General features: G+C 58.2%; 1 protein-coding gene across 5 annotated transcripts in view; it reads left to right on the forward strand.

Annotated features, from left to right (window-relative positions):
• Positions 1–12,744, forward strand: part of WIPI1 (WD repeat domain, phosphoinositide interacting 1) — a 37,770-nt gene that overhangs the window by 14,399 nt on the left and 10,627 nt on the right. For 4 of the 5 annotated variants that reach the window (XM_089901729.1, XM_089901727.1, XM_022589808.3 and 1 more), the window contains exons 5-12: positions 1,649–1,746; positions 2,368–2,460; positions 3,140–3,210; positions 4,336–4,443; positions 10,261–10,425; positions 11,227–11,334; positions 11,922–12,040; positions 12,464–12,564. In XM_089901729.1, coding sequence (XP_089757855.1) covers positions 1,649–1,746; positions 2,368–2,460; positions 3,140–3,210; positions 4,336–4,443; positions 10,261–10,425; positions 11,227–11,334; positions 11,922–12,040; positions 12,464–12,564 — 863 coding nt within the window. The remainder of the gene's footprint in view (positions 1–1,648; positions 1,747–2,367; positions 2,461–3,139; positions 3,211–4,335; positions 4,444–10,260; positions 10,426–11,226; positions 11,335–11,921; positions 12,041–12,463; positions 12,565–12,744) is intronic. The other variant, XM_089901728.1, reaches the window with a different exon arrangement.

Genomic DNA, 12,744 nt, shown 5'->3' on the forward strand with positions numbered 1-12,744 from the left:
AATGAAATACTACTCAGCCATAAAAAAGGATGAAATCTTGCCACTGTAATGACGTGGATGGACCTTGAGGGCATCACACTACGTGAATTCAGTCAGGCAGAGAAAGACAAGTACCATATGATCTCACCTATATGTGGAATCTTCAAACAAAACAAGCTCACAGATGCAGAGGATAGACTGGTGGTTACCAGAGGCTGGGGGTCAGGGGGAAGACAGGTGTGAAATGGTTGAATGGGGTCAAAAGGTACAAACTTCCAGTTAAACAATAAGTCATGGGGGGGGCTTCCCTGGTGGCGCAGTGGTTGAGAGTCCGCCTGCCGATGCAGGGGACGCAGGTTCGTGCCCCGGTCCGGGAAGATCCCACGTGCCGCGGAGCGGCTGGGCCCGTGAGGCGTGGCCGCCAAGCCTGCGCGTCCGGAGCCTGTGCTCCGCAACGGGAGAGGCCACGGCAGTGAGAGGCCCGCGTACCACAAAAACAAACAAACAAAGTCATGGGGGTGTAACATTCAGCAGAACTGAGAAGGCGTGAGTGGCCTCTTCTGAGGCTGGGTGAGCCTGTACAGGCGAGAGGGCTGCAGGGAGCCTGCAGGACAGGGCGCTGGGCTGCCACCCTCCTCCCACAGCTGCCTGGCAGGTGATAAGGGCACAGCCTGGTGGGTCCTCGGCAAAGCCCGAGCAGGAGGTCGGACCTTGGTTCCCATCCTCGACGTTTGCTTTTGTTTTAACCTCTGCTCTGCCCCCAGCAGATGAGGGTCAGGTCCATTTTAGCCTGATCTGAAGTTTCTCTTATGCTTTTACAAGAAACCCATTTAACACACTAACTTGTAACAAAGCTACCTTTTCTATTTAAAAAGGGCCTCTCTTGCCTGATCTCCAAGTTCTTATTCTGGTAATGCTTCTGGTTCGGGTAATTCCCTGAATTCACTTCTATCACGTACACCCCTATGAATGGAAGCCATTGTTGTGAAAATCCTTTTCTTAAATGCTATTAGGATCCTCCCCCGCCCCTCCAATCCCCGTGTAAATAAAAATGGCTTTTAGGTTTGGTTCAGTGGTTTGACTTGGTGTTTACTCTTCCAGAATATTGTTGAAGCCTCTTAAATCCAACACGTCCTGTTTCTTTAGTTTGTCCCGACGGCAGACACACCGTCTTCACTGCCCTCAAGTGAATTACCCCTCTGGAGGCGCCCATTTCCCTTATCAAGGCAGGACGTTTGGCTCTGGAACAATTTCTAAATAGGTCCTCCCGTCAAGCCACCCAGCCTCCCCACCCTCCAATTTGAAATGACATTTAATCCCCTGCAGAAAGGCCACCACAAGCTGCCCTTTATTTCAGTTAGGAGCTTGTAGCCCAGAGGGTAACGGAATTGGAAGAGAAGTAGATGTTACTTCAGGGCCCTGGGGCACAGTGCGAAGAAGAACGTTTAAAATAGTCTAACTTCTGACCTCTCAGCTGTGGTCAGTGTCCAATCACTAGGTCGTCCCTGGAATTTACTTGATCAGGGTCCTTGGATTAGAAGAATCAAGAGCCGAGGTCTGCAGGGCCGCTCCTCCCCTCGCCAGCAGGTGGCGCTGTGGTCGTGCCGTGTCCAGATGCCCTTCCCGGGCGTGGACGCCGGCTTTTCACGTGCTGTTTGCTCTCCCCCAGGTCTGTGTGCCCTGTCCATCAACCATTCCAATTCCTACGTGGCCTATCCTGGGAGCCGGACGACAGGCGAGATCGTGCTCTACGACGGACACGCCCTGGTAAGGTGGCGGTGACCCCGCCGGCCCAGGCCCCTGCCTGGCCGCGTGGTCAGTTTCAGGTGAGGGGCGGGCTCGGTGGCCAGGGGGCGAGGTGCAGAGGCGCAAGCAGCTCCGGCCACAGCTGTGGGGTGTGGACGGGAAGGTCATGCCCTTTGCCCTCATCGCCATCCGTCCACGTAGCCACAAGGCAGCCTGCCAGGCCCGGACAGACACCGTGGCAGCTGGGGGCCATCGCGGGGTTGAGTGCGCCCTGCCGGGCCGTGGCGCAGCCTGCGACAGCGTGCAGCCGAGTCCCATGTCCTGCCCTCTGCTCTCCGAGCTTCACAGAGCGGGCAGGGTTGCTGCAGGAAGCCGGGCCCTAGAGCCGCATCACGGAGAACACAGTCACATCACCGCACTGGCCACACGGGTGGTCGCCCATCTCCCCGAGGGCAGGAAAAGGGACAGAAACACAGCAGCCCTTGCAGCAGCGTCTAGATACACCGGGAAGCGACGTGCAGCTTCTATGCATACGGCCTGGTGGAAAGAGGGAAACAGGGAACCCAGCAGAGGAGGGAGAGGAGACGAAACGCGTCCTCCCTCTGCCCCAGCATCAACCTCCGTTTTCCCTTTCTCCAACAGAAGACAGTCTGCACCATTGCTGCCCACGAGGGGGCGCTGGCCGCCATTGCCTTCAACGCCTCGGGCTCCAGACTGGCCAGCGCCTCCGAGAAAGTGAGTTCCTCAGGGGCTCGCCTCCTGCCGGGGTGGTGGTGGGGGGTTCCGGGGGCCGTGGGCCCCAAAGAGCTGGCGGAAGGGGCCCGGTGACCCCAGCGCTCAGACCTCACTCCGAAGGGAGGCCTTCCGGCCCCTGCGTGAGGCGCTGCATTTATTAACTCGGCCGACCAAGGGCCTCTGCTGTGCAGGACACAAGCCGCTTTGCCCAGAACCTTGCGGTCTGATTAAGAAACGTGCGTGCCCATCATCACAGATACAGAGAGATGCCACGTTCCATAAACACAGTAGAAACAAAATGCTTGGCTGTTCAGCAGGAGAGACTGACATCTCCTGTCTGGAATAACCAGGGAAGGTGACCGAGTTGAATTTCAGATGCCACGAGAAACAGGTGTATCTTTGACGGGCAGAGATTGAACGTCTGAGGGGGCCACAGCAGACTGACGAGCGCGCCAGCGCCTTGGGCTGGGGGGGGAGGGGCCGGGAGACGGAGGCTGTTCAACTCACCTTCCAAGAATGGTTTATACAGCACACATAAAGAAAAGCCTCTGTGCACAGCCCTCTGTGCTTCCTCTCCTGAGACAGATGCTCAAAACCAATCAAACAAGCTCGTCTCTAAAGGGACGTGTCTGCATGAAGCTGTTCACGGTACGAAATGCCTACCTGCTTTCTCTTCCAGGGCACTGTCATCCGGGTGTTCTCGGTTCCCGATGGGCAAAAGCTCTATGAGTTTCGGAGAGGCATGAAAAGGTCTGTGCTCATCGTAAAAACACACTGTAGAGTACGCACAGGGGTCCTGCAGTGGACGGCTGGCAGCCGTCCGGGGAGAGGACAGAGGGGCTGTGTGCGCCCCTCGCCCTGCCCGGGAGGAGGGATGATGGTCCTTTCTCAGGTGACTGACTAGAGGCCCCGCTGAGCACTCAGAACACCCGAGAGCTGAGAGGGCTTTGTGACCTGGGCCTCCAGCCTGAGGAGCCCTTTCTTGACGCGCCCAAGGGAGGCCCGTCGCGGAGAAATGAGACAGGCGAGGGAGTCGCGGCCCGAAAGTAACTGCTGACCCTCTCCCGCGGAATAGAAAAGTGTGATGGTCTGGGTCCTATCCGCTGTAGGGCTCACAGACGGAAGACTTCCAGCGTGACGGGAAGGGGCGATGCCTGGTTTCTTCTCACCTGAGAAGCGACCCAGTGTGACTCTTTCCGATGTTAATTTCAAAGTATGAATGATACAGTGTTGAAGGGATTTTAGAAAACACAGGCAGACCTCGGAGATAGTGTGGGTTCCATCCCAGACCACCACAGTAAAGCCAGTATCACAATAAAGTGCGTCACGCACATTTCCTGATTTTCTCGTACCTGTGAAAGTGACGTTTACACTATCCTGCAGTCTGTTAAGTGTGCAATGATGGCATGAGTCTAAAAAAAAATGCCCATGCCTTAATTTAAAAATGCTTCATTGCTAAACAATGCTGACCATCACCCGAGCCTTCAGCGAGTCGTAACTGTTTGCAGTCATCACACCAAAGGTCACTGATCACAGGTCACCACGACAAATAGAATCATCATGAAAAAGCTTGAAAAACGTTGAGGATGATCAAAACGTGACCCAGGGGCGCGAAGCGAGCAAAGGCTCTGGGGAAAACGGCACCAACGGACTTGCTCGAGGCAGGGCTGCCACAAACCTTCAGCTTATAAAAAACATCGCAGTATCCGCGAAGCATCATGAAGCGAAGCCCAATGAAACGAGGTCTGCCTGTGCTCAGACGCCTCGGGGTACATTTAGGTGTTCTTACATATATATGTGAAGCTGGTTTTTGTACTCTCAGGCTGTTACCCTCATTCCCCGGGCTCACCCGTCCCTGTGTGGCTGTGTTTGCAGGTACGTGACGATCAGCTCTCTGGCTTTCAGTATGGACTCGCAACTCCTCTGTGCTTCGAGCAACACGGAGACCGTGCACATCTTCAAGCTGGAGCACCTCGCCAACAGGTAGGACACGAAATGCTCGTTACACTAAAAGAGTCAGATCCTGGTTGTCTGGCCGGCGCACATGACTTCTCTCTGTCAACGCCACGGACTTGGCTTTACTTGTTCTGTCCCCACCAAGTGGGGAGTGAGTGTCAGCAAAGACTAGGTGATGTGAGCTGGGGTCGCCCTCCTGAGTTTGCAGCCCGGCTCTGCCCCGTGTGAGCGGCGAGACCTCGGGCAGGTGATCTAATCTGTCTGAACTTCTGTTTCCTCGTCCGCCAAACCTAAAATATTAATGATCATATATGCATCTTGGGCCTGTGGTGAGTGCCTGGACTGAAAGCACGCAGTGTAGTGCCGGGCACGGGGTAAACCCTCCAGAGCGTTTGCTAGCTCGCTACAGATACCGTGATGCACAGGCCAACCTCGTGTTGTTGCTTCGAGCTTGGTTGTGCTTCGCGGATACTGCGATTTTACAAACTGAAGCTTTGTGGCAGCCCTGCCTCGAGCAAGTCTGTCGGTGCCGTTTTCCCCAGAGCCTTTGCTCGCTTCGCGCCCCTGGGTCACGTTTTGATCATCCTCAACGTTTTTCAAGCTTTTTCATGATGATTCTATTTGTCGTGGTGACCTGTGATCAGTGATCTTTGATGTTACCATTGCAAAAAGATTACGACTCACTGAAGGCTCACATGATGTTCAGAATTAAGGTATGCACGTTTTTTTTAAATCAAATTGAGTTTATTTGAGACGGGACTCAGATATGAATCTCTGTAACCTGGCTCCAAGTACTGTACTTTGTTTTCTGGCCGTGCTGTGAGGCATGCAGGAGCCCATGCCCCCTGCGATGGAAGCACGGAGTCCTAACCACCGGACCACCAGGGAAGTCCCGCACGTTGTTTTTTAGCCATCATGCCACCGCGTGCTTACTAGACTGCAGGGTAGTGTAAACATCGCTTTCATATGCGCGTGCGCGACATGCTTTATCGCTGCGATCTGGAGCTGACCCCGCAGCGTCTCCGGGGTCCGCGTGTATTCGTCACCCCCAGCACTGAGGGCCTGGCAGATCCTTCCAGGGCCGCTGCTGTGCCTGTGAGAGGAGCGGAGCGGGGTCGACAGCGTAAAGCGTGTGCTGGGCTGCAGCCAGGGGTGTGCGCATGTTTCCTGTTGCTGCTGCAATAGATCATCATAAACTTCATGGCGTAAAGCAGCACACGTTCACGGCCCCATGGCGCTGCCAGTCAGGGTGGGCCGCCCCGGGGTGGCAGGGCTCGGTCTGCACTCAGGGTCGCGAGGCTGCACTGCAGGCGTTGCCCGCTGTCTGCCTGAGCTCAGAGCTGTCCCCGTCCTGGTCACTGGCAGGAATGCAGGCCCTCGCGCTGCAGCCGTGAAGCCCCTGCCCCTGCGATGGCCCCCAGATCCCCGTCCCTCCTCACGCGGCCTTCAAACCAGCAAGGTCGCGCCGATTCCTTCTCAAGCTCCTGATTTCTCTGAATCTCCCTCCTGCCTCTGGCTGGGCAAAGCCCCCTGCTCTTAAGGCCCGTGTGATTGGCTAAAGCCGTCTGGATCATACCCCCTTGACAGCCACCTGGGCCGTACGACATGACACAGTCACGGGGCTGTGGTCTCCTCCCTGGCACAGCCTCCGGGGACCAGGCCGTGGCACCCTGGGGCCCCTCCTAGGGACTCCGCCCACTGTCGTGTGGGCACCAGTGCAGGTGCACAGGTGTGCAGCCCCTGTTTCTCCCGGAAAAGCAGTGAAGGGTCTCCTCCACGCAGGCCTCGGCCGTGGCAGTGTCATGTCACCCAGCCTGCCCCTGGGGCCCAGACCCTGCCCCGCGCAGCCCAGGACACGGCTCACACCTTCCTAGGGGGCCTTCAGACACCGCGTGTCTCCTGACACCTCCCCCTGGGGTCGCTATAGGAAATGGAAACATGAAGTGTTAGCGATTAGCTCAGGGACACCCAGAAAGCGGCGGTGGCCTCGGCAGCACGGCCGCTTGTCCGGGTCCCGTGCTTCTCGGTCCGTGGAGCCTCCCGACACTCTCCGGCCCCTGGCTGCCCACGCGCTTCCAGAAGGCCGGCGGGCTGGGAGCCTCACGACTGAGGGAACGGGTTCAGAGGAGTTCAGCGTCTCGCCTGGAGCCGGCCTCCGTCTCCAAAGCCAGGGTCCACGTGAAAGCGCCGCGTCTCACACCCGCCAGGCGGCACCTCCAGCGACAGCTCAAATCCGTGTCCCAAGCGTGGCGTCCTCTGCTGGGCCTTGCCTGGCACCAGGAGGGACAGGCTCCTCCCCCAGAGCGGGGCTTCCACGGGAGACCCCTTTTACCCGCTCAGGGAGGTACAGAACCCGGCCTCCGTTGTGTGTGCCAGTGTGCGTGTCTGTGTGTCTGTGCCTGTGTGTGTCTGTGTGTGCTTGTGTGTCTGTGCCTGTGTGTGTCTGTGTCTGTGTGTGTCTCTGTGTGTGTGTGTGTGTCTGTGTGTGTGTGTCTCTGTGTCTGTCTCTGTGTGTCTGTGTGTCTCTGTGTATGTGTGTCTGTGTGTGTGTCTGTCTCTGTGTGTGTGTGTCTCTCTGTGTGTGTGTCTGTGCCTGTGTGACTCTGTGTCTGTGTGTGTCTTTGTATCTGTGTGTGTGTGTGTGTCTGTGCCTGTGTGTGTGTGTGTCTCTGTGTCTGTGTGTGTGTGTATGTCTCTGTGTGTCTGTGTGTGTGTCTCTGAGTCTGTGTGTGTGTGCCTGTGTGTCTCTGTGTGTCTCTGTGTCTGTGTGTGTGTGTGTCTCTGTGTCTCTGTGTGTGTGTCTCTGTGTGTCTGTGTGTGTGTGTCTCTGTGTATGTGTGTCTGTGTGTGTGTGACACGGTGCCGGCCTCTGTCCCACACCGTCTGGAGCTCCCTCCCTCCTGGGGCACCCAGTGACTGTGGGGCCCTGGCTCCGGCCGCTGGCCAGGGGCTGCTCTCACGCCCTCTGAACCTTGGCCCCGCAGGGCTGTGAAACACTAGACGCTGCCCTTCCACGCTGCTCACATGCCTGGAACCCTTCCAGCACCTGCCCCCGTGTGTGCGTGCCCCAAAGCACGCTGCTTGCCCTCTAAGCTTTTAAATAGATGTCATCTGTCTTCTGGACGTTTCTGTCCCTTCTTGGACAGCCTCTACACCGTAGGACCCGCCCTCTGCCGGAGCTTTAATCCGTCGTCAGTCGTGCTGGGTTCGGGCCCCCGTGGGCAGCAGAACCATCAGGGCACCCTGCCACCCCCAGGTCCCGGGATCCGGGGACCCCACGCCGCTGCCTTGGTGCTTAAGGTGGGAAGTGGCCACTTGGGCTCAGTTCCACCTCCAGGCTCACCTGCTTCTGTCCGTCTCAGGTCACCAGGAACACACCTTCCCGTCACTCTCCACATCCCCCCAGCCCACCCCGTCCGTGAAGCGGTAACTCGTACAGCACGAGATGACTCTGCCTCTGCCTCCGTCCCACCTCTCTGGCCACCGCCCTGAACCGGGCCTCCCTTCCTTGGTCTCACTCCTTGTAGCCTCTTCTGACCATCATACATCTTCTTGCTGGACTAACCCTTGGAACATGCCCCTCCGTCCTCAGACACCTTTATTCCCCTTTGCCCTCAGGAGTAAAGTCCCAGGTCCTCCAGCCTGGCGTTCGAGGCCTTCCTTCCTTCCTTCCTTCCCTCCCTCCCTCCCTTTTCCCAAACAACTAGAGGAATATTCCTTTGTCTTTGGCATTCACAACGTAATGGCTACAGATACAACACACTTAAAGATTTAACCTGCATTATTGTTTTCCCAGTCACTATAGAGATATCAAGTACATGTTGAAGTAAAGTGTTTTTTCGTTTGTTTCTTTGATTTTTGGCTGCATCGGTCTTAGTTGCGGCACGCAGGATCTTTGGTTGCGGTGTGCGGGCTCCAGAACACACGGGCTCTGTAATTTGCGGCACGTGGGCTTCGTTGCCCCGCGGCATGTGGGATCTTAGTTGCCCGACCCGGGATCGAACCCGCGTCCGCTGCACTGGAAGGCAGATTCTTTACCACTGGACCACCGGGGAAGTCCCGAAGTAGAGTTGATTTACCATGCTGTGTTAATGTCTGCTGTACGGCACAGTGATTCAGTTACACACACACACTTTCTCATATTCTTTTCCCTTCTGGTTTATCCCAGGATGTGGAATGCAGTTCCCTGTGCTCTACAGTCGGCCTTGCTGTTTCTCCATCCCGTATACAGAGTTTGCATCTGCTCACCCCCACTCCCACTCCATCCCTCGCCCTCCCCTGCCCTTGGCAACCGCCAGTCTCTTCTCTGTGTCTGTGAGTCTGTTTCTGTGTTGTAGATGAGTTCATCTGTGTCGCAGTTTCGATTCCTACAGATTGTCAGACTAAGCGAAGTGAGTCAGAAAGAGAACGAGTGCCGTACGATGTCGAGGCTTTTCTCGCCGCAACTTGCCTGAGCTGAGGCCTCCCTGCCTCTGCCCCCTGGGCCGGCCCAGCGTGGCCCTGACTCTCAGATGCTTGTCCAGAGCATCTGATGGGCCCCCCTCCTGCCCCCCCACCCCGCTCGGAGACAGACCTGCCTCGGGGCCTAGCCCGGCGACCAAGCCTCTTCAGTCCCGCCAGCCCCGGAGACGCTCTCTTATGAGACAGCACTCGCCGGGCGCCAGCCCCTGCGCCGTGCCGCCGCTTTAGTTCTCACGGGCAGGGGACCGTGATTGTCCCCGTGGCCCCCGGTGAGGACGGTGGGATATGAGGGGTGGAGGAACGCCCTCCGCCCCTCCCTCCTCTGTGGTCTTGGAGTCGCCCCGACCTGGGCCCTGTCCCGGGCACCCTGTCTGGAGCGCTCACGCGTCCTCCCTTTTACATCTGTGCTGCGCCCCACCTCGGATGCAGGACCTAGGTGTGGTTGGTACCTCTCGGTGACGCCCCACCCTTAGTGCAGCGCGCCAGGGCGAGCCGCGCAGGTGTGTCCCACGATGCTCAGGATGTTAGGGGGACGGCGGGAGCCTGGAAGCGCCCGTCGCCTCCAGACGAGAACCTCGAGACCCAGGGAGGTTTGTCCAGGTGGTGACAGGGAGGAATAAACCCCAGGGCTTCGGAGCCGCGGGCCGTGTCCCTCACCAGGATGCATCCCCCGGACGAGCGGCCTCTCGGCCAGGGTGCCTGGGGCGCATGCGGCCACCCTGGTCCTCGCCGGGCTGCTCGGCGCAGAGGCGAGTGTCCACCCTGCCCACCCGCGTCTCACCACACAGCCGCCCCCCCTTGTCTGCCAGAGACCCCAGGATGCGGCGCGGGGACTGCAGGGGGCACACCAGGTCCTTTTGAATTCCCCCGACCTTTGTGCGTTGCCAGCACCCACCCGGGTGGCTCGAGGGCTGTAACCAAACACCTGTCCAAGCATCTTGCCCGGAGGTTTGCTTCCCACGCAGTCTGGCTGGGAGGCCTTGGCGCTGAGATCGGCCTGTTCTTTTCGTCGGTGAGCCCAGAACAGGCCTGGGCTTAGGTTACAGAGCCCAGGGACTGATTCCAACTCACTCCCTGCCCAGCCCCCTTCCAGGAACCTAGAAATCAGGCTGATAGACTCAGCTTGCTTAATGCAGGAGGGCCGTCGCGCTGGGAGCCTCTTAATGGCCGTGCAATGGCTCTTCCGAAGGACACACAAGCCCTTGACGCCCTCAGGGTACGGCCGGAATGGCACGTCCCGAGCGTTCGGGTGGGCGGAACGTCATGCCCGGGCACAGTCCCTTCCCACTGCCGTGAGCACAGCTCCCAGCGTCGGCCGGGGATGTTGGACGGCTGCCAGGGGGCGGCTTGGCCTCACCCTCGCCTGTGCCTTTTGCTCCCCAGCCAGCCAGAGGAGCCCTCGACCTGGACCAGCTACGTGGGAAAGATGCTCATGGCTGCGACCAACTACCTCCCCACCCAGGTGTCCGACATGATGAACCAGGACAGGGCCTTTGCCACCGGGCGCCTGGGCTTCTCTGGGCACAGGAACATCTGCACCCTCTCTACGTACGTGCAGCGCCACCCCTCACCAGGCACAAACCATTACAGATTTGCTTCCCCAAAGCACAGGTTTACTTGCCCCAGACACACACGCACAGGTTTAAAAGAAAGGCAAGAGAAGGGAGCCAAGAAGGGCACGTAGGGTCAGGACCCACGGCACCCCGTGGCCGGCCAGCCGCTTTCCCGTCCGTCCGGCGGGACCCTTTCTCTGGGGGCTGAGAAGCTGAGCTGGAAGCTGGCATGGGAATTTTAACCTTCTCATTCCAGTGACACTGTCTTGAAGACAGTTCCCATTTTTACGGAATTATGTAAAAAGGCTCTAGTCCCAAAGTCTCGGTCCAGATACCTATGGGGTCGACGGGTGTTTTATCTAAGACATTAAAAAGTGTTTATTAAAGCCGAACATTTGAAAAATTTTGTAAAACTAGCCAGCAAAGATGGGGGCCAGTTTTGCACCTGCCTCCTTCCTTCCGCTGTTAAAGGCAGAGACACACATAAGGCAGGTAGGCGGACGCTTTTGTTGGCAGGGGAACCTCACAGAGCAGCAGGGTGTATGCATATCCTTTTGTCTCACCCACACAATATGGTCAAAGACAAGGAGTCATCTTCAAGGTAGATCACTAGGACACATGCAAGGAAATCACCAGAAACCCAGACTCTGGGGTCAGCGGGCTGCGGGTTCATGGATGTCGGGACAAGACGCTGGTGATGTCCCCGGTGGCGGGGGGGGGGGGGCGCTTCGTCCCTGGAAGCGGATCTGCCGCCCACGTACGTTGTCATCCCAGCACACGTCTTCTTGGCCCGTAGGATCCAGAAGCTGCCGAGGCTCCTGGTGGCATCATCCAGTGGACACCTTTACATCTACAACTTGGACCCTCAGGATGGAGGAGACTGCGTCTTAATCAAGACCCACAGGTGAGGAGACCGGTGTTCAGAAAGCCGGCCTTTCAGGAGCCGCCTGTGTCGTGTGCCCCTCAGCCCAGACGGCGACCAGCCTCAGCGCTCTTGCTTCCCTTCCTCCTTCAGGGGCGGGCCCAGGGGCAGAGCCAGAGGGGCCCTGCTTGGCGCTGGGCTCACGTAGGGCTCAATGACATGCAAAATGGCGTCTCCCTGCTGGGCGCTCCTCTTCCCGGGGTCCCTCAGACATAACAGGCGCTCCGAGCCGTGTACCGAACTGAATTGAGACGTTCTCCTGACCTCTGCGGCCAAGGGCAGGGCAACCTCCTGCTGCGGACAGGATGCCCCGAGCTGCCACTGCCCCGTCACCTGGGGCTCCCGGGTGCCCTTGCCTGCGCGTGCCAGGAGGAGCGCAGGACCGATCTCGGTTTACTAAACGCCAGAGATGAGAAATCCAGTGATCGGCAGGTGAAGGTCACGCTGGTCCACGCTGACCTGGCAGGCCTTGAACCCCAGGGGCCCAGCACGGGCTTCCGGTGCTTTGCCTTTTGCAAGTGCCCTGGGCGTGAGGTGACCTTTTTGGCTCTTCCTTCCCCCCACGTTAGCTTGCTTGGCTCAGGAACTGCCGATGAGAATAAAGAAAATGACCTCAGAGCTTCATTACCTCAGTCTTACGCAGCAACTGTGGCCAGACCAAGCCCTTCTGCAGCCTCCACGGTGCCAGGTGAGCGGGCACGGGGGACCTGTGTGACAGCGACCCTCTTCTCCCGTCACCACTGCCTGTGGACAGAGCACTCCTCCGAGCCACGTGTCTCCTCCAGACGCGGCCCTGGGCGTAGCCTTAAACGCGGGTCCCAGAGCAGGGCCGGCGGAGCCCCCAGTGGCCGCCTCCCTAACAAGTAGTGGGAACGCTTTGCCTCCTGGACGGTTTGTAATCAGGTGGAAAGCTGGAGGAGCTGGCGGCGGGCGGGTGGAGGAGACCAGCCGCCCAGGGGCTTCGGGCCGTAAACGCTGAGGATTTGCACTCGTGGGGAGCACAGTCCGTCCCGTGGGTCCCCGGACGCTCGCTTTGCTGAGGCCCGGCCCCGGGGTCGCGGCCTAGGAACAGACCCCATGGCTTCTCTCATGTCTCACTGTTGGTTTCCAGGTTATTCTGAGGATGGCGGGGCGCTCCGAGGAGAGGTCATCCCCGAACACGAGTTTGCGACGGGACCAGTGTGTCTTGATGATGAGAATGAGTTTCCCCCTGTGAGCACTGGGCACCCTTAAGAGCATCCAATCCGTGTGCTTAGACAGAACCCTCACCTGTGCACGAGGCGGAGTCCTTTCCCTGTTGTCTCATCTGTCACAACTAATCCTCCCCTAACACCCGGGAAGCCTCAGACCCCACAGACTAGCCCACCTGACAGTGTCAGGATAACCGCGTAC

This window comes from Delphinapterus leucas, chromosome 19 (genome assembly GCF_059928025.1).
Source record: "Delphinapterus leucas isolate spDelLeu-1000000601 "Yukka" chromosome 19, BTC_Dleu_Yukka2, whole genome shotgun sequence".
In the NCBI taxonomy this organism is placed as follows: Eukaryota; Metazoa; Chordata; class Mammalia; order Artiodactyla; family Monodontidae; genus Delphinapterus; species Delphinapterus leucas.